The sequence below is a fragment of the Haemaphysalis longicornis genome, unplaced genomic scaffold (assembly GCF_048455015.1).
Source record: "Haemaphysalis longicornis isolate Haplotype H1 unplaced genomic scaffold, Haemaphysalis longicornis Haplotype H1 scaffold_11, whole genome shotgun sequence".
Lineage (NCBI taxonomy): Eukaryota > Metazoa > Arthropoda > Arachnida > Ixodida > Ixodidae > Haemaphysalis > Haemaphysalis longicornis.
In genome coordinates this window covers 76,857,368-76,879,558 of record NW_027526214.1, presented here as the reverse complement: position 1 = coordinate 76,879,558, position 22,191 = coordinate 76,857,368, and the positions used below count along the sequence as shown (strand labels likewise).

Genomic DNA, 22,191 nt, shown 5'->3' with positions numbered 1-22,191 from the left:
ACTTAGTTTCAGCTTGCCACAGTTCTGCAACCCACGCTCTCTTTTCGCGAGTCATAAAAGTGCACGATTACCAGCCTATTACCCCCGTTTTTTTTCTTGCCAAGACGATGAATTTTGTCGATCGTGTTCACTTGCACTCCCAAGGTTTCCTTAAAAATATTCTCAATTATAGCTTTCTTGAGGTCGTCGTCTGATTCGTCCTTGTCTTCCTAGACACCATAAAGCAAAAGATTATTGGATCGGCTTCTGTTTTCAAATTATACCAACTTCTGTGCCTGTTGCCGTACAAAAGAATCTAAATTTCGCACTCTACAATCATGTCTTGAATAACGTCGAGCACGGCGTTCTTTTTTTCACATGTAGCATTCACCTCGGTCATATCCGCTCAAAGTGCGTCTATTTTAGCTTCAGATATACCCTCGTTATGAAGAATTTGTTTCAACATTTCCTGTGTCGAGGGACCAGGATTTTCCTCAACGTCTCCCGGCAGCAGCAGTGACATCACCAAATACCACGAATCAACAACACAAGTCCAGTCTCTGTGAGGGCGCGGCAGGACTAACAATCACGGGTGTAACTTCTATAGGTTGCAACATTCGGCATGTAACGAACCTGCAACATGGGTACGTACATTCCCCGCCAGGCCTTCACCTGGATCTCGACAGGATGGACGACATCATGACAGTAGCGCCACGCTAGAACCGTAAGGAGCTCCACGTTTTTCTTCGCATGATCAACTTTGTTTCATGGTTCATCCCAAATATGTCCGTTACAACGGCCCCGCTACGAGAGGTACTCAAAAAGGACACCGCCTGGTTGTGGACAGACGCACAGGAAGAGAGCTTCCCAGCATTGCGTGCTAGTCTTGGCAAAGCGCCTGTCCTTGCTTTCTTTGATCAAACCAAGCCTGTGAAGCTCTCGGTAGATGGCAGCCATTATGAAGTAGGGGCCGTTATCTTGCAAGGAGAACACTGAATTGGCTACTCGTCACGGTCCCTGACCAAACCGCAACAACGGTACGCGCAAATCGAGAAAGAAGCCTTAGCCATAGTTCATGGCTGCGTCAAATTCCGGGACTACATTCTTGGCCAACCGGAAGTAACGGTGAAGTAGGATCACAGGCCGCTGGAAGCAATATTCCAGACCGCTTTGCGAATGCCCTCCCCGACTGCAACGTATGCGGCTGGTGCTTTAGAATTTTTCTATGAAAGTGAATTATAAACCAGGCAAGGAGCTTTTGTTAGCGGACGCCTTGTCGCGATTCCCCTGCAAGGAGGAACTCTCTGAAGAAGCGGAGCGATTCCACGTCAGTATTGTTTCCTCATTGCCTGTTTCAGACCGGCACCTACAAAGCATCAAGGAAGCGACTATCAACGACGTTACCTTCACCGGCATCTGTCGATACGTGAGCACAGAATAGCGTAAGCGCAAAGACCACCTACCCGACGCCCTTCGGCCGTAGAGGAACTACCGCGATGAGCTACACCGAAGACTGTCTTCTGCCTAGGAGCAACAGCTTCTCATCCCTCCAGGCAAGCGCCGGGAACTCCTACACCTACTCCATGCCGCTCACAGCGGCGAAAAAAAAATGAAGGCCAGGGCCCGACAGGTGATGTACTGGCCAAACATGAACTCCGCCATTGCTGCTCTCGGAAATTCGTGCACCACTTGCGGAAAGTATAAAAACAGATATGCACGGCCGCCCATGCTCAGTCACGAGATACCGAATCTGGCGCGGCAAGCTTTCGGGGCTGACCTTTTTCACCACGAAGGCCACGACTACCTTATTCTAGTAGATTTTTACTCGTTTTTTTTGAGATTCAGAAACTGCCCCTTGCAACCGCTGATGCAGTGATAAATGCGTGCGCTCAAGTGTTCGTGACGCATGAAATTTCAGCCAAGCTTTGCAGCGATAACGGCCCCCCTTTCAACAGTAAAAGCTTCCGAACGTTCATGGCGCACTTCCGGATCAGGCATGTCACTTCTAGGTCCTACTACCCGCGCGGTAACGGCATGGCAGAACGAGCTGTCCAGGAAGTAGAAAAGTTGCTAAAGAAATGTCCTTTTTCTACGCTCGCATTTTTCAGCGCCTTTTTGGAGTGGCGAAACACTCCAAGGGACGACCGCCTCAAGTCTTCCGCACAACGGTTGATGCGACGCCACAGCAGGACCCAACTCCCCGTGACCAACTATCACCTAAAGCCAAGGACTGTACCCCCAGAGGAGGTTCGACAACGACTCAAGGAAATAAGGCACATGCAGTGCGTCTACTACAACAGAGGTACCAGATGCTTGCCAGAGCTTGAGAGTGGATCCAGAGTGTCTGTCTACGAGACTCGTAGCAAAACATGGGCCCCGGCCGTGGTCGTCGGCCCTGCGGGTACAGCTCGCTCTTACGTGGTATCTACAGAAAGCCGACAGCAGCTACGTCGCACGAGGGAACACCTGAGGACCACCGAAACCGATACGCATGAGTCGCAAGCGATATCGGAGCCTGTGACGCACATCCCTGAAGACAACACAACAAGCACGAGTCTACGAAGAAGCGAACGCGTTCACCGACAGCCCCGGCGCTACCCATTAGTAAAAATAACTCAAGACTTACATTGTTAAAAGTGAGAAACGAGTTTTGTGGTTTTTTTGTGTTTTTTTTTCGATTAAAAAAAAGGAAGATGTAACAGAGGGCACGCATACGTGCTTGCAACACTACTGCGCATTTCCCGGCTGTAGCCCGCCCTTATTAGCTCGCATGTATGAATACTTGCGCGTTGTTCCATGAAGCCGCTTTAACTTCCCAGCTGCTTGCCTTAACATACTCGCGTTAGCGGGGAGTTTCTTCAGATGAAGGAGTTACCACATGCAGCGACGGCGACAAGTGACGCCAAAAACGCATCCCAAAAGGTGCAACAACAGAATGTACTCGGCGAAAGCGACAAGCGAAAAAAACCGCACCAATCCACCACGTGAATGTGGTTTGAAAGAAAAGCTGTAAACGGCACCCACAACGATTACCCATGCGATGTCACTCAAATTCACTCACTCACAAACCACAAGCTTTATTACTTCCAAGAGATATTCTTGGTAGATTTAAATGAATGCATGATGTATGAACGTTTGCTGGTTGAGTTGTACTGGTGTAGCGCATGAGTGGAAACTCTTTTTTTATAAAATAAAAGAAGCTCAAACCCGGTACTAGACAATCCCACTTTTCCTTCTCCGCTGCCGCGGACCGAGGCGAAGAGATCTTCTGTAGAGACGCGGGATAAGGAGCAGGGGTAGAGAGGGGGAAGAGGAAATTTATTCAGATTTCTGAACGGCCCAGATTGCTGCTAAAGGGAGTGATTGCTTCTTCATTGGAGCCCATATACAGTCCGTGCCGCATAGCGCAAGATGGGTAGGCCGAGAGCGGCTATACAGCAGCATCTCCCAATGCTCATGTTGGGTAGTTAACGCAAAGAGAAGAGGATGCTCAGCGGTAAAGTCGCACACCCCCATTATGTGGCGGAGTGTTCCTACTTCTGAGTAAAATTTACACGCTGCTGAGCACGAGGTAGCGGGTTCGATTCCCGGCCGCGGCGGCCGCTTTTCTGATGGAGGCGAAAAGCAAAAACGCCCGTGAGTGCGAGATTTCGGCGCATGGTAAAGATCCCCTGGTGGTCGAAATTAATCCGGAGCCCTCCACTACGGCGCGCCTCATCGCCTGCGTTGCGTCGGCGCGTTAAACCCTACAATCAATCAAGTAAAATTTAAATTCTGCGTGTTAGTAATTCGGCTGCAGTAAGTGCAGACGCGTCGTGTGTGGAATGAGCCTGATTGTATGAGCCGTATGTAAGTTGGTTGTTCTCTGGAAGGAAAGGTCAGGGTACGGCAAAGGTAGTGTCTGTCTCTGAGGGAGATAATGCTGGGTTATGTTCCTGCAGGAGAAGAGGAGGTGACTTTCCCTGTGCGGCTCCATAGCACGGGGGTAAAAGTGCAGGCTTGTTAGTGGGCGTATTCGTTGGCCTCCACGGTAGCGTGAGCGGGTATCCAGATGAGCTAAAGGAAACCGTTTTGGATGTGGTTTTTAGGTGGGGCAACCCAACCCGACTGGTAATTCGGGCAGGCTCATTGAGAATCGGTGAGTGCCTTCAGAACCCCTTGTTGATTGTGAGCCAAGGCGATGGCTGCCTTTTCTGCTGCCGTGATGTCTTGGGATTGAGTGACGCACGCGCAAGAAGGTTGGTTCTGGATTTAGCCACAATGTTGGCGCACGGCTGCCCTCGATGTTGGTAGGCGGGTTTGTAGATAATTGCATGCCATCTTCAACGAGGTTGGTGTTGAGCGCTTGAGCCCATGCTTGTCGGGGACCCTCGTGTGAGTGGTTCATATTGTTAGGCAAACGGCGCATGGTTAGTTCTTGTTGCCGAGATTCCGTGAGTACATCAAGCGGAGTGACATTCTGTGCTGCCAAGGCAATCTGGTGAAGGATGCGGCGTCCCGCCGCAGTTCTGCGCGTTCGGATCTTCGGGTTAGAAAGGTGGCCCTCCATTAGCTCTTCCACCGTGCTGTGGAGACCCGTGCTCAGCACCCTCTCTGTGGACGCACTCTTGGCAAGACCACCCACCTGCTAAACCACCATTATAATATCTATATAAACCATCTTTATGTCCTCCTTGCCTAGGAGAAGATTAAGTGATTCTGGAGAGGACCATAGCTTGAAGTATTTGAATGGGTTCGGGTTCGTTGAGGCCTCGCTTCCTCGTAGCAACTCTCCTAATTATGTCTGCGATTTGATTGATGCTGTGTTTGAGGCGCTGCAAGGATACGTAACTGTTGGTGTTGGCCTGGAGATGTAGGCCTGGAGATGCCGGATTTTGATTTTGGGGCTAGCAGTGATGGCCTGGCAATCAAGAATGATTTGAATGTGTTCCTAATGTGTTGTTTGGCTCGGTGGACAACAAGGAGCTTTGATTTTTACGAGAACACTGGAGGGCACAGGCTTTACCACATTGACGTATTAGAAGTGAAATGCCATGCGTTGGTTTGAGATTCCTTTAATTGTTGTTACTTCTACTACACGCGCAAGGCGCGCACAGGGTCGCTTGACGTGCCGGGGGCAGAGCGCACAACGGAGCGAGATGTCGCGTGACCCCATCACGCAGCATTAGGCGATAATGCAGTGGGTAACCGCGTATATGTGCCTGGTGAGTGCAACACCTGTCTTCCCGGTCTCCGTGTGGGCTCGTAGCTCAATCGGTAAGACAAGGAGCTCTTTCTTCGTTACTCTATGTTTTCCTTGTTCGATTTCTGGCGGTAGCAGCAAATTCCTTTTTTGTTCGTGAGAGTTTTCTCGTGACATCAACGGTCACGAAGGAACCCTTAGGGGTAGAGGTAAAAAGCCTTCCTTTAAAAACTTATAAACACTGCCACGTATGTCCTTGCTGGCTGCTTCTGGCCGGAAAAAAGCGGGCGAGGGCACCGGCGGCTGCGTGCAGCTTTATACCGCTTGTCGCTCTCTGTTGTCTCCCACCCTATCGGCACTAAATGAGCTTCGCTAGCGCACACTATGCGTTTTCTGCACCCATTCAGTTACAATTTTTGTATCGCTCGTCGCCGTCGCTGCGTGGCAATTACCCCTTGAAGCATGCGCTGCCTTGGACAGCCGCAATGGGGCAACTTACATGGCGACTCGGCAAGCGAGTATTTATTTCCCATTTGAAGTATTCATGGCATTTCATAATGCTTTGCGCGCGCACATTGACTTACTTCGGGTAATAGTTTACGCCTCAACGTTTGCTTATACCTGCTTAGACAAAAAAATAAGTACAACGCGATTACAACATTCTTGCCTATTTATGTTGCATCTGCATCACTTGGCAAAGCGTGTAGCATACCGTAATAAGACTAATGAGAGGGAGCAAGAACACAGTTTAAACGATCTAAAAAAAATCAACGAAAACCTCATCCAGTTTTGAGTACTCAATAATTTGAAATATATCCAGGGTGGCCCGCGGAATCTGGCAGCATGAGCCAAGGGCAGGACGTCTACTTTTTTTTTCATTGTAACCCCCAAATTTGTTTTACAACATAAGTCCTCTACCATAGTGCCCTACACAAAACACCATTTGTTTGAAGCCGCAGTTTTAGCACCATTTTTTTAAACAAAAAGTGAATTTGCGTAGCCACAAAGTCATTGCCGGCCATGCCACGCCAAACTTCCAGCCGAACTACACACTATGCCGGCACTCATGGAGGCGTAGAGCATGTCTGCCGAATCACGTTGACGCTAGCGCCAGATTACACTCTAGGTATGCTAGTGGTAAACTCTAAGGTATAAATGGGGTTGCCTTGGTGACAACTGTCATCGCGCTTTCGACTCGCTGAGCTCTTGCAGACGAATTGAGTTCACAACATAATTCACATGGCTGCATCCCGTCTTCATTAATTCACAATAGTAACAGTAGGCAGTTGAGTAAAATGCAAGGCTCTCATCCTGTTACACGTTTAAACTGAACTGCGCAGCAGGCGTCTGACAGTTTCACTTGTTGCACGCCGAAGGTCATGACCAGTGGATTGGATTGGCCCATATGATTTGGCTTTATAGCACCGTCGTTATTTTGCTGTCTCAAAACAACATATCACACAATAAACTTTTCAACGTTTCAAACTGTAGTGTTAGTACACATTTTGTATATTTTATGTAGTTTTTTATCTTAGCGACAGGAATTCATGCCCCACTTTGGGCATTGCAGGTATAATAACGCAGACAGATGTCAAGGGTCTGATACAAATAAAAGAACTCTGTTTGCCGCGAACCTCGTGCCCTAAATAAAATTTGTTGTTTGTATGGAATTTTGTTGACTAAAATTAAATGATGAAATAAAGATGATTTATCTTGCCGAAATCTTGCATTGCTAATTCGAGTACCCAAGATACGCAAATGGTGCGAAATTCAAACAGAGTCACAAGCGCGTAGGTTGTATGTATGAACGTTAAATTGAAAATATAACGCATAAATAGCGTCCTACTTAATAAACCAATACTAGGGTCGTGCATTTTCTAACCCAGCAGCCTATTAAGCCTCCTGAACCATGTCGACCACTTATCTCCACTTGGTTGCTGGATGGCGCTTAGCCGCTGTCGCGGCCTGGTGCGCGCACAAGCACCAGAAGTTCAACGGCTCGTCCCGGAACTCGGGCGTCCGCTACGCTTCTCAACCACTGATAAGCGTCCTCATTGGCGCATTTTGGCATTTTGTTCTCAGTTTATTCCATTTTGGCTATACACATCGCGTTAAGATTGCATCTTATCCTGTACCGAAACATGCTACGTTAATATGAAGCAGAATTTTTTTGCGCAGGAAAACGAAAATGTCACTTGCGTCTTGGTTTAAGAGGAGACGACGCAGCTCGGACAGGATTTATGCTACCGAGTCGACTTCATGATTAGTGTTAAGATGCACGTCTTCCAATAAATTAACAGTCATGAAGAGACTTGTATTAGTCGAAGACAATTAATTAACAGCCGTGAAAGGACTTGGATTATCCGAAAATCAACTAGCTAAGCGAGCTCGACATCAGCACGGAGGAACCTGCCTGAAACATAAGAACGATTTGAGGTTTGCTACGTGCCGACAAAAAAAAATTGAAAATGATGGAGCGCAGCTTGCTCCTGTTTACCTTTAAAGTTCAGTCCATTGAAGCCCTTTACAGTATGAATTGAAGCATATGTGTGTTTGGGAATTATACCACTAGCACCTTAGACAGTTACCGTAGCACCACTCAGATACATAATGCAGCTAGCAGCATTCAATTAGCACCAAGAAAAAAAATGCGTACTTAAAATTTAAGACCTCGCTCTTTGTAACGAAATGGAGATGTTTTCCAATTATGTTTCATTGCTTACAGTACATCGTGTTCACCATAAGTTTGCAAAACAATTCTTCCTCAACCACACCTTTTCACAGCTCCATGTAAATTTTATTGTGCCCCGAGCTTGTTTGTAGGGCGTCATTTTTAAAGCGATTCTGCCAATATACTACGAAAGAAGGTAGCGCCCATACAGGGGATTTCAGTCTCTAGTAAAAGTAGTATCAACTGTGGGGAAGCTATACGAACGCCTAACGAGGCAACTGCGATGGACGAACAGTATTCTTTGTTTTTCAGGGCCGCTATACCGAAATTCCGAGCCATATACCTTTTCCATATGCTTGGGGACAGAAAACAACGTGGGCACGGGGTCAGGCTGTAGCCGAGTTCGTGCGCCATTTCTGTCAAAACAGTTGTCAGTAAAGTGGTTACAGCAGAGCCTGCTGCCTTCGGATGGAGCCCATTTCTCCCTTCTTATGTTTACCACCCAACGCCGGTATAAATCGAACTTAAAGCAAGGGAATATGCTTAACAAGAGGCACAGCTTAAAAACGACACTAATTAGACATTTGCGTATCGCTGCGTATCGCGCACGTCGTACAAAAATTTTGTAATACTTTCCAGTGGAACGCCTTCCCAGACGACTTCTCTGGTCTGCTTGTGCAGTTGACGAAGCAACAAGCAGTCATTTTTGGCATAATGCGCAAGAAACCAGCCCATACGTAGCAGGCGCTATGCTGAAACGGCGGCCATTTTCCCGAATTCCGCGACGTGCGCTCGAACCTCCGGCGGCCGCGCGCCGGACAGCTCGAAGCGCCATCCAGCAACTCTAGTGGAGGTCATTGATCCCGACTGCTGCACGCGTTTTTTTAGTGAACTGCGCTTGCTTCATTATCGGCTCTTTTCGCTTTTAGAATATGTGAAACCAACGTGTATGATGCTTAGAAATGAAGTATTTAGTGACTATTAAGGCGCAAAGTTACAAAAGGTGTCAGATTTTGGCGAAACACAAATGGACACTCCTATTTTTTGTGGCTGCATAGAGTCTTACTAAGCCATGTGAAATAGCTGAGCACACTGCAGGGAGTGCATGCCGTCCTTAAATCACTCACCATAATATGTTGGCTTTACCTCTTAATTAGGTGACTACTCCATTTTGTGTTTCAAAATATTTGAATATTGGTACCAACCTGAACAGTAGTGCACAGTTAGAAAACTTTAACACTCACAAGGTAAAATTTTAAGAACAATGGACATTCCAAAGTTGTAATAATAATTTTGATGCTCCAGACGTGGGATAATAAAGCTGAGGAATAAAATTAACTCCAACGAATCATAAATGCTCTGAAGTTACAAACTCCTAAAGTAACTGCCAACCTTAAAGGTCTGCTAATTTTTAAATTCAGCGATGCCGTTTTCAACCAGGATATTTCACCCGTCGTCGAGCCCGTATCCTTGGCTGGGTATTGCTAGAAGTGCTTTCAAAACATGGCAAAGCGTTTTTTACAGAGATATATTGATGGACATTAAAAATTCCTTTTGATAATTTTTAGTAAAATTTTGGATCTTTTCACTGCCGGGCTCTTTATCGCGCTCTTGGCTGGAAGCAGAAAAATGCCAACGAAATTCCACGCGCACCTAAGCGTGCATTCCGCGAAGAACGCACACTTCATACATGCATTTGTGGGCTTGCGCCACGTTAAGGGCTCACAAAAAAGAAAATACTGAGAGCAGAAAATATCAGCGCATGTAAGCGTGAATCACGTGAGGAGGGCCCGGCCTCATTCAGGCTTGCGCGTGGGCTTGCGTCACGTGAGGGGCACTGAAAAAAGAAAAGAAACTACCGAGTGCACGTTAGCGTGCGTCTCGAAACGAGCATTGGCGGCTCGGTCAACCATAACTAGCGGCGCCTTGGTTGCGAGCAGCCGAGCGCGTCCACGCACTGCTCGACGCTAGAGATAGGGTGGAATGGACAGAGAGGACAGGACCACATGTTATGGCTTAGTACGTCCAGGGGTCGCACATGGGAGAGCAGGGTGCATGGAACTCAGAGGAGTAGGTCTTGTTGATGAGGGATCGACGGGCCAGGGAGTTGGTCTGAAGGAGTCGCCATAGGCGCTTCTGAGCGTTCGTGAGGGATTGTGGGAAGTTTGGAAACGGCGGAGGGAGAGGCGACAATGCTCGGTGGCTTTTTGGTACGAGAGCAGACGATCACGTGACGACCAAGCACTGTATTTGAGAGCTGGAGCGAGCCGAGCACGGCTGTATAGTTTTAGTGCTGCTCTGTGGGCCGCCTCGGCCTCCCATCCCATTGGGGGCCGGGGTCCAGACAATCTTGAGTGGTTGAGTATGAGGATTTTATAGAATCTTGAATGCTGTAGCTACGACAAATGAAGTTTTGAATGGCCTTCTTCGAATAAGTCATTCGAATATGTGGTGGCAGCCTGATGATGCAGGCCAGGGGTATAGCCTCCTCTTCCGCCATTGTGGTTTAAGATGTCCATACCATGAGGAAACTGACCGGGGGAGAGCCTGCCAGCTTTCTGTTCCTGCAGCCTTTCACCATCGGTACAATCTGGGGAAATGTTTTTGCTAACATACGTGGCTCAACAGTGTCGCCGGCGATTTGTCAGGTCAGCATTTGTATTTTCATTTCGAAGGTAGGAGGAACAAGTAAAATAGTGGGTTTACTGAATACAAGCTCCTATGAGCATCAAATTTTGTTCTGGCACATGTTTTGTTTATGCAGGTTAGGATAAAAAGGTTTACCCTAGGAACACTTTGCTTTCAATCGCAAATGGAAGGTTAATATGGCTGAAAGAAAAATGCCTAGCCACCGCAGGCACGCGAACAGAAACATACGCAAACATAAAAAATTCAGTGACATTCTGTTCTCTAGAGTGGATCACCAGGGGCACTGTATGCAGCTTCAATGACCAGGGTGCCGTTCAAGGAGTATACACAGACGCAAGCACAGACACAGATGCACGCACGCACACTAACATGCATACACACAAATAGGTTTGTGCTTTGCGGAAAAGCATACTTCCTATTTATTGGCGTACTTCCTTATTTATTGGCATACTTCCTATTTATCCTATTATATAGGATTTAAAGGTATCACAGAGGAAGTGAACTTCAAGGCTGTCGAGGGGACGAAAAGAAGATTAGAATGCTGGTGGACGAAAAGCAGAGAGGGGAATATTGCCTAGGACAGTTACCACTTGTAACAGAAAAAAAAAAGTATTTTGTGCCTAATAAGCTTTTTGTGCCTGCCCTAAGCAGCGCTAGTATTGAACCAAAAGTGTAAAACATAGGTATATTAGTCTTTTTTGGTAAGATGACATGTCATCACCCCGATACAAAGGGGAAACCAATAAAAATCATCATCATCATCATCAGCGTTATGAAAATATGAAGGACTAGCTATACTGACTCAAACTTTAGTATTCACAAGCTAGGAGTTTTATTCCAGGGGACATACATGGGGGCTTTCCATTTTCTTATCGGAGGATCCCATGTATTGATTTGAAACAAGAATTTCACTACACTTTAAACTTAACTGTGGACTACTTCGACAAGAAATGGAAACAAACTTGGCGTAATGTTAAATTCGCCCGAACTGCCAATTTAGGCATGATTTTTTTCGCAGAAGCGTACGCGGGATTTACAACTACAGCGCATTCATCAAAAACTTGGCGTTGCCGTCCAATTTGTCGACGTGTCCTTCATTTAGTAATGCAATTTCGGTCAGACCAAACCTGGAACAGCAATACTGGGGGGAACTCTTATCAAGCGGGCACTCTGCCAGTAGCGAGGTTGGCATCCCATCCTCTCCGCCGTGCGCCGTTTCTCGCCTAATTATGTGCCATGATATGCTCAGTACTATTGGTAGCACTTCAGCTTTCCCAGTGAACTAACCTGGGAAGTTGCGTTACGTATGGCATCAGTTTCTGCTATATGTTATTCATAAAGGCGTCACTGGTGGTAATGAAAGAAAAAAATTCAGATTTTCACCAGCGTAACGAAAGGGACAAGACAAGCGCTACATTCGGCCGCCAAAGACGTCACCGTAAGGCTTAATAATGTAACATGAAGAAACGGGTGAGAAGAATGACTCCCGATATATAGAAATCGACTTACAGCCAAATCTGCCTGAATAGGCTTGTGAATAAGTGTTCCCTGCGAGCTTGCGTGCCGTGATCTTTTGCCACTTTCGTGTAGCCAAATTTAAACGATCCTCCAGTGCACACAACAAAATGGATCACAGTGCCTTCATGAGCTTCCCCTAAAAGTCAGTTTCTTCGATCTTCTAGCCGTAGTGTTGTTATCAAAAGATATACCCTTGGTCTGGTTTTTTTTAAAAGAAACGGTGACAGTATGCAAGTGAACAAATTTCAGACTGACCTCAACGAACAGGCGTCTAGTCTGTCCAGCGCCTGTCTCGTTTACTCTGTTCTTCGTCCGTGTAGTTTTGTTGAGCTTCAAGTCATGGCATGCGTACCGAGCTGATGAGCGTAGTGAAAGCACATCAACACTGAACCAAAATGCTGTATTTTGCAGAGTGTCTACGCGAAACTTAACCGAGCCGAAAACTGGGACAGAACTTATATTTTTGCCGGAACTGAACCCAAGCCCGACGGGTATTTTGTGAGCAATCTGAAACCGAGCCGGACTTGAACCGAAACAAATGGTTACCAGTTTACTACGAAACGTTTCGACCACCATGTGTTGATATTGTATGGTCAGCGCTATTTGGCGATTTTATTTTTCACACCATCGGTTTAGTAACTTTTCACGAACTTTTCAATTCATATCGGTCAAAACTATCAACGCTCTCTACGTCGCTAGGTCACGAGACAAAGTATGCGCACCAATGTTGCATTGAAATGCTACTGCTGGTGGCGCTGGCAGTATCCAAAGCTGAGAAAGCGAACTGTTGATCCCTTCTTTCTCTGAGATTGTGTAGAGGGAGTTCGGCCGCAATATAGCTACAGTGCGTAACGGCGAAGACGAATGCCACTAATTTGGATTCTTGATGCATCTTTCATTAGGTCTTTCATAAGGTCGCATATCTGGAAAGTGTAACTATTTGACAAAAGGGACTACCAGGAACTGTTCATTGGATGAGTCATTTGGTGGTCACCACAAGAATGCGGGTTTGATCACCGAACCCGGCTGCCGGTTTTGTGAAGTAGAAGAAACACAAAAACTGGCATGTGTAGATTTTATCGCATGTTAAAGATCATTGGGTCGTCGAAATTGTTTTGTCAGCGTGCATTACACGGTGTGTTTGTTAGCACATAAATAGCTTCAAGCTATCAAACCCACCAAAAATTAGTGGAGTGTGTTTATAAAGGAAAAGAAAAAAATACTAGGAACGCATTTTAGTTTATCCCGTTTTCGCTAGGTAGCACTAGTTTTCTGGCAAGCAAGAATTCTACTGTGTAATTTCAGTAGAGGAGTAACTTATTTCAAAAATAAGCAAACTACGCTGTTTAGAACATTGATAAGTATTTGGAAAGCTTTATCTGTTGGTTCACAATGGTTGTCAAGTCCGTTGTTCTTGAAGTTGTAAATCCAATAGGGATGTTCAGAGTTGAGTCTTCCTTAAAGGACGTAACCACGGGGCTGGTGAGACGGAAAAGGAGACGGATTAATGGTGACGCCCACATCTGTAACAGCTCCCTCACTTTACTACCTCACTTTTAGCAAGGCTTAGCTCAAACCATTGCAAAGGTGACTGCTAACATTTTGGCAAAGCTGAGCCACAATCCGATTCCGATACAGCATTTACGTGGTCTGTGTACAATTTTTGCTTATGCTACAAATGATGAGAAACATTACACCACTGATATTTAAACATGCCCCCTGGTAATGTACTGAGAAGACTAAAGTGTATGCAGGTATAACTCTAGGATTTATCGTTTATGGTGATGAGCGATTCGAGCGAAAAGATTGCGATTTCAGCAACCACGACAACAAAACGCAAAGCAGGAGAAAGTATATTTCGCGGGCAACCCAACCGTTGGCGGTCGCTTCAAGTAAACCCTATGGAAGAAGATAAGAATTGGATAGGAAACTGGTAGGTAAATATGCACTACATCGTTTGTTTTACTTTTTTGGCCTAAGCACCTATTTTCTTTAAAGTTTTTACCTTTTAGATAGAAAACGCAAAATGTGTAATGCGCGAGAACTGCATTTACTTTTTCGTGGTAGCTGTAAACGGCCAAACGTTTTTTGTAATTCGGAACTAATTTGACTCACCGAAGAGGTTGAAGCTTCTAAACCAGTACGCGAAGAGTTTCGGGCTGTAATTGTGTGGAACCGGTAAAGAACCGGAACCTCAAGAATTCTCCCGAACCAAACCGTAACAAAACCGGTGTTTTTTCAGTACTTTGGCGATGTTTTAACGAAGTTATAATTAGTATGTGTGGCACGTATTATATAGCGTTATCTGAACACCAGCGGAGCCCGCCGCTGTACATCAGTAGCTAAGCCAAAGGGATGCCAAGCCGAAACACGCGGGATCGATTTACGGCAGCATGAACAACGTTTTATATGGAGGTAAAAAGTCGGTATTTTAATGCCCTCAAAAGACGCCCGAGTTGTAAAAAAATAATCATACACCCCTCCACGTAACGACGACCGTAAAGATGGTTGTGGTTCGTTTCCCCGAAGTCCGGTGTCGATCAGGAACCCAATCGCATGGGCTTCGGTTGATTTGGCAGGAGGCTGGTAGGGAGATGTTGCAGGTCTTGGAGATGGCGGTCGAATTGACGAACTCGAGGCGCTGAAGTTGTATAAATGATACAAGGAGTTTATATACACCTATTTACAGTAGGAAACCTTGATAAATGAGTAGAAAAAGTCAAAACTTTAAACTTCAGCTAGACGCTCGCTCCGAGTGCGCAAAAATCACTCGAGCTCCTCAACTTCGTCTAACTCTCCTATCCTCGGAGCGTACACAAACCGCTCGAGAAACGACGGCCGAGACTCTGTCTCGCCGCAAGATCCGGCTAGTTGCCCGGTATTGCGCTGTACCCTAAACCTCCGACGTGATCTTAACCTCTAGCCTAGGGGGCTCACAAATCCCAACCTAGCTTTAACGGTCGAGACTGCTTGTCCCGCCGGGAACTGCCCAGCGCAGCGCTCAGACAAGAACGATTTTCAACGGCCAAGTTCGGCCTTATAACACCACGAGATCAGCCTCTCTCGGAAACACCCCTGTAGCGTTCGTAAACGCGTAACGGAGTACCAAATTCATGTAGACAGCTGTCACTCAGCGAGCTACGGAATATTCCATGAGGCGCCGCCATCTTTGGGTCAACGGCACGCTCGCGGACGAGCAGGTGTGCGCGACCCTGCGGGGTGAGAGCGAAAGGGGGCGAAAGTGCACTGTGCTGCCCGGGGCACGTTGACAATGATGTCTCGCGCGGCACGCGCTTCGACGCTGGTAATTCAAACACCTCCGCGCGTCACGTCGACGGTACACGGAACCCGGCGGCGCCGTCTGCTTTCTCAATCGGGGATTATCCCTGTGGTATTCGATGGGCTAGACAATTAGTCTTCCATGCGCGCCGTGACGAATTGGCGAATGCTGCGGCGTATAGTGTACAGTGCTAAGCCCCCAGACAGAGTGACGTGTTCTCACGCGCAGCCCCGGCGCCTGGCCGCTGATCTCATAAGTGGACCTTACAGACGACTATAATTGAGGGCGACTCCTTCTCCTGACAGATTTTGAGGTTGTCGTCCGTTTTTTTCTATCCACATCGATCACAAAGAAATGGAGCAATCGAACCGACATTGGCTTCATGACGCGAGGAACACAGTTTCGATTCCAGCCACAGGAGGCGCTTTTGCGTTTACTTTCCCACGATCAGCCTTCATCATCATCAAAGAAAGTTGGCTTTCCTGCCGTGCCTTTACGCGTTAGAGACACCATTCATCGGAACCGTAGAGCATCGATGGACAGTTAGTCTAGAGCCTTTACTACGGTGCTCTCCGCGCCCCAAGTGTATCGTGGGCGTTTAAAACCCAAGTATACAATCTTTTCTACGCTAGAGAAAATTGTATTCGTATGTTGCTATTATATACTTGTCGTTCGTTAACCAGCTAAACGACTTTTTGTCACTCAGTGCATGGCTTGTTGGTCAGAGGTTTTTTCAACGGCCGGGTCAAACTACGATTTCTAGCGCGCAGAAATGACGGATCAGGTCCTATATTCACGGTCTGTGTGTTACTTGCATTCCTTGCCACTGAAGAAACTTGGAATCCTTGACTACATAATCATCATTTATGCATGTTTGCACCACTCGGTATTGACAACCGAAAACCGTGTTAATATTATTATTTATGATTACCTCAAAGGCCCCCGGGCTGTATTACATAAGGGATGGGCAAACACATCAGCAGCATGGCAACAAATACAAATAACATGATTAGTCAAATAAGCATTTTCAATGGCACTTTTGAACTTGGCGTTACTGGTAATAGCGGCAATGTTGGCGAAAAGGTTGTTCCATTCGTGCGCAGTGAAGATAAAAAATGAACGTTGAAAAGTTGTGGTTTGGGTGCGTGGGACATACACGTCGTTGGGGTAAGAATGGCGAGAGATATGATGCGCTGGAACTATGATCGGGTCATTGCGGGGGAGAGAGTAAAAAAACCGGTGATAAAGGCAGAGTTGGAATATGTGGCGGCGGCATTCCAATGATGGCAGGTGGAGCTGACGTTTGAATGCTGAGATGCTAGAACGGCAAGGGTATACTGATAGAATGAAGCGCGCGACTTGAAGGCACGATACAGGTGATCAAAATAAATGGCCGAGCGGAAGCGCAACTGTTACATATTATTGAATCGCGGCGAGTGCGCTTTTGGCAAATAGGTTTAGCCACTGCTCAGATAAAAAAGCTACGGCTGAATGCATAGCTCACCATCCAGTTTCTGCTGTTTTTTTTGTTGTTCTGCATCCACGTTCATTATCATCGGCGTGCTTGCCTCCCTGTAGGTTGTGTTCTCCCTGTCGTCTCAACAGCCCTTGACATTTAATGTCATCTTACTTTACCTACCAGTGTTGCATAGTTACTAGTCCTGAATTTGGCATGACTTCGACATAATTCCACTTTTCAAATCCCAGGAATAGAACGAGAATAGAATTGCGATAACGCTTACAGAAATCGAAGAAACTGTGCGCCTTTTGTCCGTAATAGAATGGGAATATAGGTGCATACATTTTTCGCAAATTGGGGGGGCTCTTTCGTCTACGAGCTATTTTCCAATGTACGCAAAAATATACAATTGAACCAACAAGCACAAGTTCAAACATTAATAAGTCACTGTCTCGAATTAAACAATACAGCAGTACACGACCTAACGAATTACACATAAGCATTGCATAGGACTTATAAGCAATGCGCCTAGGTCAATTATATCCGAAGCTTGGCTTGATTTTTCGCGTAGCCGTGTTTCTATGCCGCTGGTACCTGTCTTGCGGGACCCAACCACCTATTATGTACAGTTTAGGGGAAAAAACTAGGCCTTTCAACTACCTCACCACCCCTTACGCCTTATAATTGTTTTTACCTCGGTGGCTCCTACATGCCAGCGCCTAAACAACTGTCGCTTTACCCTTAACTTTGTGTGTGTGTGCGGGTGTTTTTTTTCTGTCGTAAAAGACGACAAGGACGGATATTCGAAAACGCGCTTCTTTTTGCATACCGGCTGGCGAGCCTTTATCCTCGCCAACCTCTCCTTCCCCCAACTCCTTTGCAATGATGTACCCCTGTATAGACACACGGACGCCTTGGTCCGAGTCTGTCTACGGCCGCCGAAGATCTGCAGGACAGTGCAGCACGTAGTCGCACATGATGCAATATGTGGTGCCTAACACCATAACAAGAGATAGAGAGAGAGAGACAGAAGAAACTTTTGAAGGCATTGGTGCGGTACTTCACGAAGCCAGCCGAAACAGGAGATCCAACGTAAATGCAACTGTGAGGCGTCACCGTGGCCGCATCGCTGCCTGCACGAGCTGCGATGCGACGCATAGAACCACAGAAAACCCGCGTTCGCTCTGTTCTTTACAGCTTGTGCAAACTCAGCGAACGGATCGTGGTACGTTCTAAAATGGTCCCTACTAGTAAAAAGCTCTCGGTCGAAGGAGCAGTCGCTACTGCACTCAACAAAATTATAACTAATATTATTCGAAACCTTACGTCGAGCTTTGCTGACACTTGTTTACCATGCTGGCTGTGACACCTAGGCAGTGTCACATATATTCTATATATTTCACAAGAAAAAACGAGTGTTCTTGAATCTTCTTATTTAGTCGTCTTCCGGTCCCTCAAGAAGCCAAAGCAAATATTGTGCTTGTAATAAATCAGGTAATGAGCTTGCGTGGTCCGCTCCGCTCGAGTGTCCTAATAGAACTTTAGGGAAAGTTGAGCGCGCCCCCAAACGCTTGGAGCAAAGGATCCAGGGAACGGTGACGGCCGCTGCAGCGGTCACTGCAGCCAGTTCGGCCCGGCCAGCTCTTCACGGTAGCTTTACCGTGCCCAATCGTGCAGTCTGTGACAGCGCGTGCGGATGCAGAAGTTGTTGAAGGTGCAGCTTCGGCGAATAACATATTCTGATGTACTGTTACCCGCCGGCATTGGCAGTGATGACGAAGAAGAGGGACGTGCATGCTGGCAAAATTGGTACTTGAACCAGCAAGTTGTGCAAACATTTATCCAAAATATACACATGTAGCACTTTCTGTAGAGACGCTTACACCGAATCGATACGCATGGTTCAGCTCTCCGAGGCATGCCGTTAACCGGCAAAGAACTACAAATTTTCGCTCCTGCATTGAAAGTGCCGGTAGCCTGCTTCTGTTGATTTCACTGTTTCGCGTTTGCTTTCCACAAACTTGACAAAGCTGACAAGAAATCCATGCGAGCAATAGCACCTCTTTTCGTCCCCAGTAAGAGAATCTACCACTGAAACTTTGTTGTCACTGCGTTAACGTTGTTTTTCAGCATCTCAATCTCAAGCTTCTATAGTTCTATATTGAGTGCACAGTTCTCCGCCTTGAGACGGTCATTTTCGCCTTGAGATTTTGTGCACAGTTACAGGAGGAGATTCATTCTCTACGTACGATTACAGATTCGCTTTCTTGGGGTCCAGCATGGTGCAGGTGGCCTGAAGGGGACAATAACAAGAAACATTGCTAGCAAGAAATATTTTAATTAAAGGATAACATTTTACACAGACTACTTATATCTGCAGGTAAAATTGTTGTAATGTCTAACAAAACTGGCATGGCACTACTGTTTATGTGACGAGTAAAATTCCTAATTTCCGGTGGATGCCATTCAATACGCAGTAAAGTCCGAGCAAATAAAAAATGTGGTCTACGTTAGAAAATGCGCAGAAATATTTGAAGCAACCAAATGTTTAACTGTATTGCAGTTACGCCTCCGAGCTAAAGTTTGCTAATCAAGAAAATTTTATTTATTTTCGCTACGTGTTATAAACGTCGAAGGCAGCACCGTAGCAGAGGGAGCCTCTTCTATAGCTCCTTAAGGATGCAAGAATCCAAGAGGTCCATTTTGAAAACGAGAGTTTTCACACTAGAAGTACACAACACATTTAAAGTGGGAAATAATAAATCCGCAATGAGCGACCGCAAAGAAATCGTCGAAACGCTGAACTCACCACAATAACCCCGCTCCTCTAATACCACAGGCAACAGACTGCAAAAAGTGGAGGCGCTTGGAGAAAGCGTATCACTGGCTGTAGAAGCAAGCGCATTCCTGTATCGTCGTCTTACTGCTTTGGTGCCACAATGTATAATAAAACGAGCAGTCCTTACTCCTACCTGCCAGAAGCATCTCGACAGCGCTGGATATCACTAGTTGTAGCATGCCTGGAAGCCGGACGGACACTAGTGGAGGACAGCGCTTCGTTCGCTTCGCGGCAAACAGGAAACGAAACAAATACGACGTCAGCTACAAAGTGTACACTTAACGTTGTAATGCTGGGCTTACCTGCGTTTACCGGAGCATACACCTCGCAGAAGACGTGGTGTTGAAAGATAGTCGGCGTAGGGTCCATTTGCGTACGCTCGGGGTGAAATGCGCTCCACATATCCTGTAATGCTTGGATGTCTCCGACCAAGCGAAAAGGCCATTTTGACCCTGGTGATTTATCGCGATCCTATTTTTTTCCAGTATGTTGTTCCTGGAATACTTGCGGTAACAAATATGCCGGTCTCGTAGCGTATTGCTATCCCAATAGGGCACACAGCGGGTTTGTTCGCCTCTTAACCTCTTTGGCGCCATACCGTAAGTGTCGTGAAAACTTGGAACGGTAAAACAGGCAGTAAACGAGTGCACATTTACGCACGCGAAAATGCATCACAAAAAATATGGGCGCGAAATATGTGCTCTTTGTTGCCACTCGGCACAACGGGTGCTGCCGGAAGAAAGATATTGACATTACTTTTTACCTCAGGAAGCTCGACTGTCACATCTGTTTTCAATTTCCTTGTGTTGAGAAATCTCTGTTTGTTCTCAGGCTGGAGAACCCGCCTGGACGCTTTTCAAGTCAAGCAGCTGGAAGCTAGCAGACCACATTGCTTATAGACGACAAAAATATTCTCAGGTAATGCAGGCACTTTAAAAAGAATGCGGAGATTTTGGGTTAATTTTGGTTTTATTGTTAAAAGAGGCCTCCAATATCGTGCATCATCTTTTTCCAAGCAGAACATTTCAGTTGATTAAAGGTTGCCTTTTGAAGGGCTCAAGCCGCGTGGAGCGCGCGGCGCGGCCGGCTCTACCGCGCGCTCCCATAGTTCTCATAATTTCTTACGCGAGAAACTCTGTGGAAAAGTCTATTTTGTGCATAGCGCAACATATACCGCACTTGACAAAAACGTAGGGGAAAATTCATTTTTGCTTGTAGGGGACGCAATAATCGGGCCAGGAAAGTAGGAGTCAGCACTGCCTGGAACCTACCGCTAGAGCTGGAACACTGTCACCATAGAGAAATATTTTTTCAGCTGTTTCGCCAGCAGCAGCATGGTAACTTTGGTAGTGTTACGTGTTATTCTTTTTTCGGTATGTGCCTTTTACAGCGAAGTTGTTTTTGCTGGCCGTAATGTGTGGGTTGGGCGGCGTCTTCAAAAAGCTGCCCCATGGTGTCGCGCACCGTCTGCCGTGTACGTGAGCACGCGCCTCTCGTAGGGCGCCCCTCGAGAGGGGACTGTAGCGCTAACTGTGGGTCAGTGGGCGACATGTCGGGCACAAACTCACGCGAACTAGAGAGAAGAACAGCACGGGAGAGATATCACCACAGATGCTGGCCAGAGTGCTTATGTGGTTCTAACTAGCGACTCCAGGCTCTCCTCATGCGGTGCGCGCACACGTGCGCTGAGTATTTGTCTCGGTTCTTCATTGTGGCGATGCCTTATGGTGGAGCGAGGAGCTGAAAAACTCTCCTCTTGAAAGCGCTTTCATTCCAAGGCACTCGCAATTATTTTTAGCCCTCTACTAAGGCATGCCTCGTAGCCAATGTGGAGTTACGGTCGTAGAACACCAAGATATAATTTTCTCACCTCACTAGGCAGGTTATTTCCAGTGCCCACCAAAGGCCTTTAGAGATCTGAGGAGCGCCATCTTCACAGGCTGCCCATAGAGTCATTCTACCGCACTCTAGCCTTAAACACATAAACCCGTCCCTCTCGGGTTCCTGTAACTTCATCGGCCATTGGGAAAGTACATTTACTTGGTATGCGCCCACGCGATACTGCAGGAACGAAGACTAAAGTGAGCACAACGAGGGAGGGCTCGGAGGGAGCCTTGTCCGGCTGCTGGAACCTTGAGTCTCAGCTGGCTCTGGAGCAGCAGATCCCAGCTGCGGCCTCAACAAGTGAGATCCAGGACTAAGGAAAATTCCCGCGCTAGAGAGTATTGTGAGATTCTTCCTCTTTTTAACGCTGTCTTCTACACTATTAAAGTTGTCCCCCTCCTGCTTCGCGTATTGGTATCGTTTTCTTATCGAACTCAAATTATCAACATTCAGATTTCCCCCAAAAATAATCATTCATGTGGTTTATAAACATCATGTGAGTTAAAATTCTACTGCAGTACGAAAGCAGCAAAATCAGTGGCAATACGAATAAGTGGTAAGAAAGATTGGGAATTGTAAGTGTGATCGAGGGATGCGAGTTGTAAAGAGGCGTGTGGGAGGGCATGTGAGTGAAGGATGCGAGTAGTGAGCACGATTGCGAGTGATTCTGAGTAGCCAGTTTGAGTGGTTAGTGTGGATGAGTGTGAGAGCCGAAAGCGAGTTGTGAGCA

At 46.7% G+C, this 22,191-nt stretch overlaps 1 protein-coding gene across 1 annotated transcript; it reads left to right on the top strand.

Annotated features, from left to right (window-relative positions):
- The first annotated feature begins 619 nt into the window (after positions 1–619).
- On the top strand, positions 620–21,778 carry LOC144160693 (uncharacterized). Its single transcript, XM_077691898.1, has 4 exons — positions 620–623; positions 1,338–1,405; positions 1,825–2,533; positions 21,645–21,778. Exons 1-4 carry the CDS (start codon positions 620–622, stop codon positions 21,776–21,778), a joined length of 915 nt encoding a protein of 304 aa, XP_077548024.1.
- Positions 21,779–22,191: the final 413 nt, after the last annotated feature.

What these genes read in the sequence shown, in the direction of transcription:
- LOC144160693 (XM_077691898.1), top strand. An exon ending in TCACCGGCATCTGTCGATAC is followed by an intron (nt 1,406 to 1,824) that starts GTGAGCACAGAA and finishes TTTGAGATTCAG; the next exon opens with AAACTGCCCCTTGCAACCGC. An exon ending in AGACAACACAACAAGCACGA is followed by an intron (nt 2,534 to 21,644) that starts GTCTACGAAGAA and finishes GCGATACTGCAG; the next exon opens with GAACGAAGACTAAAGTGAGC.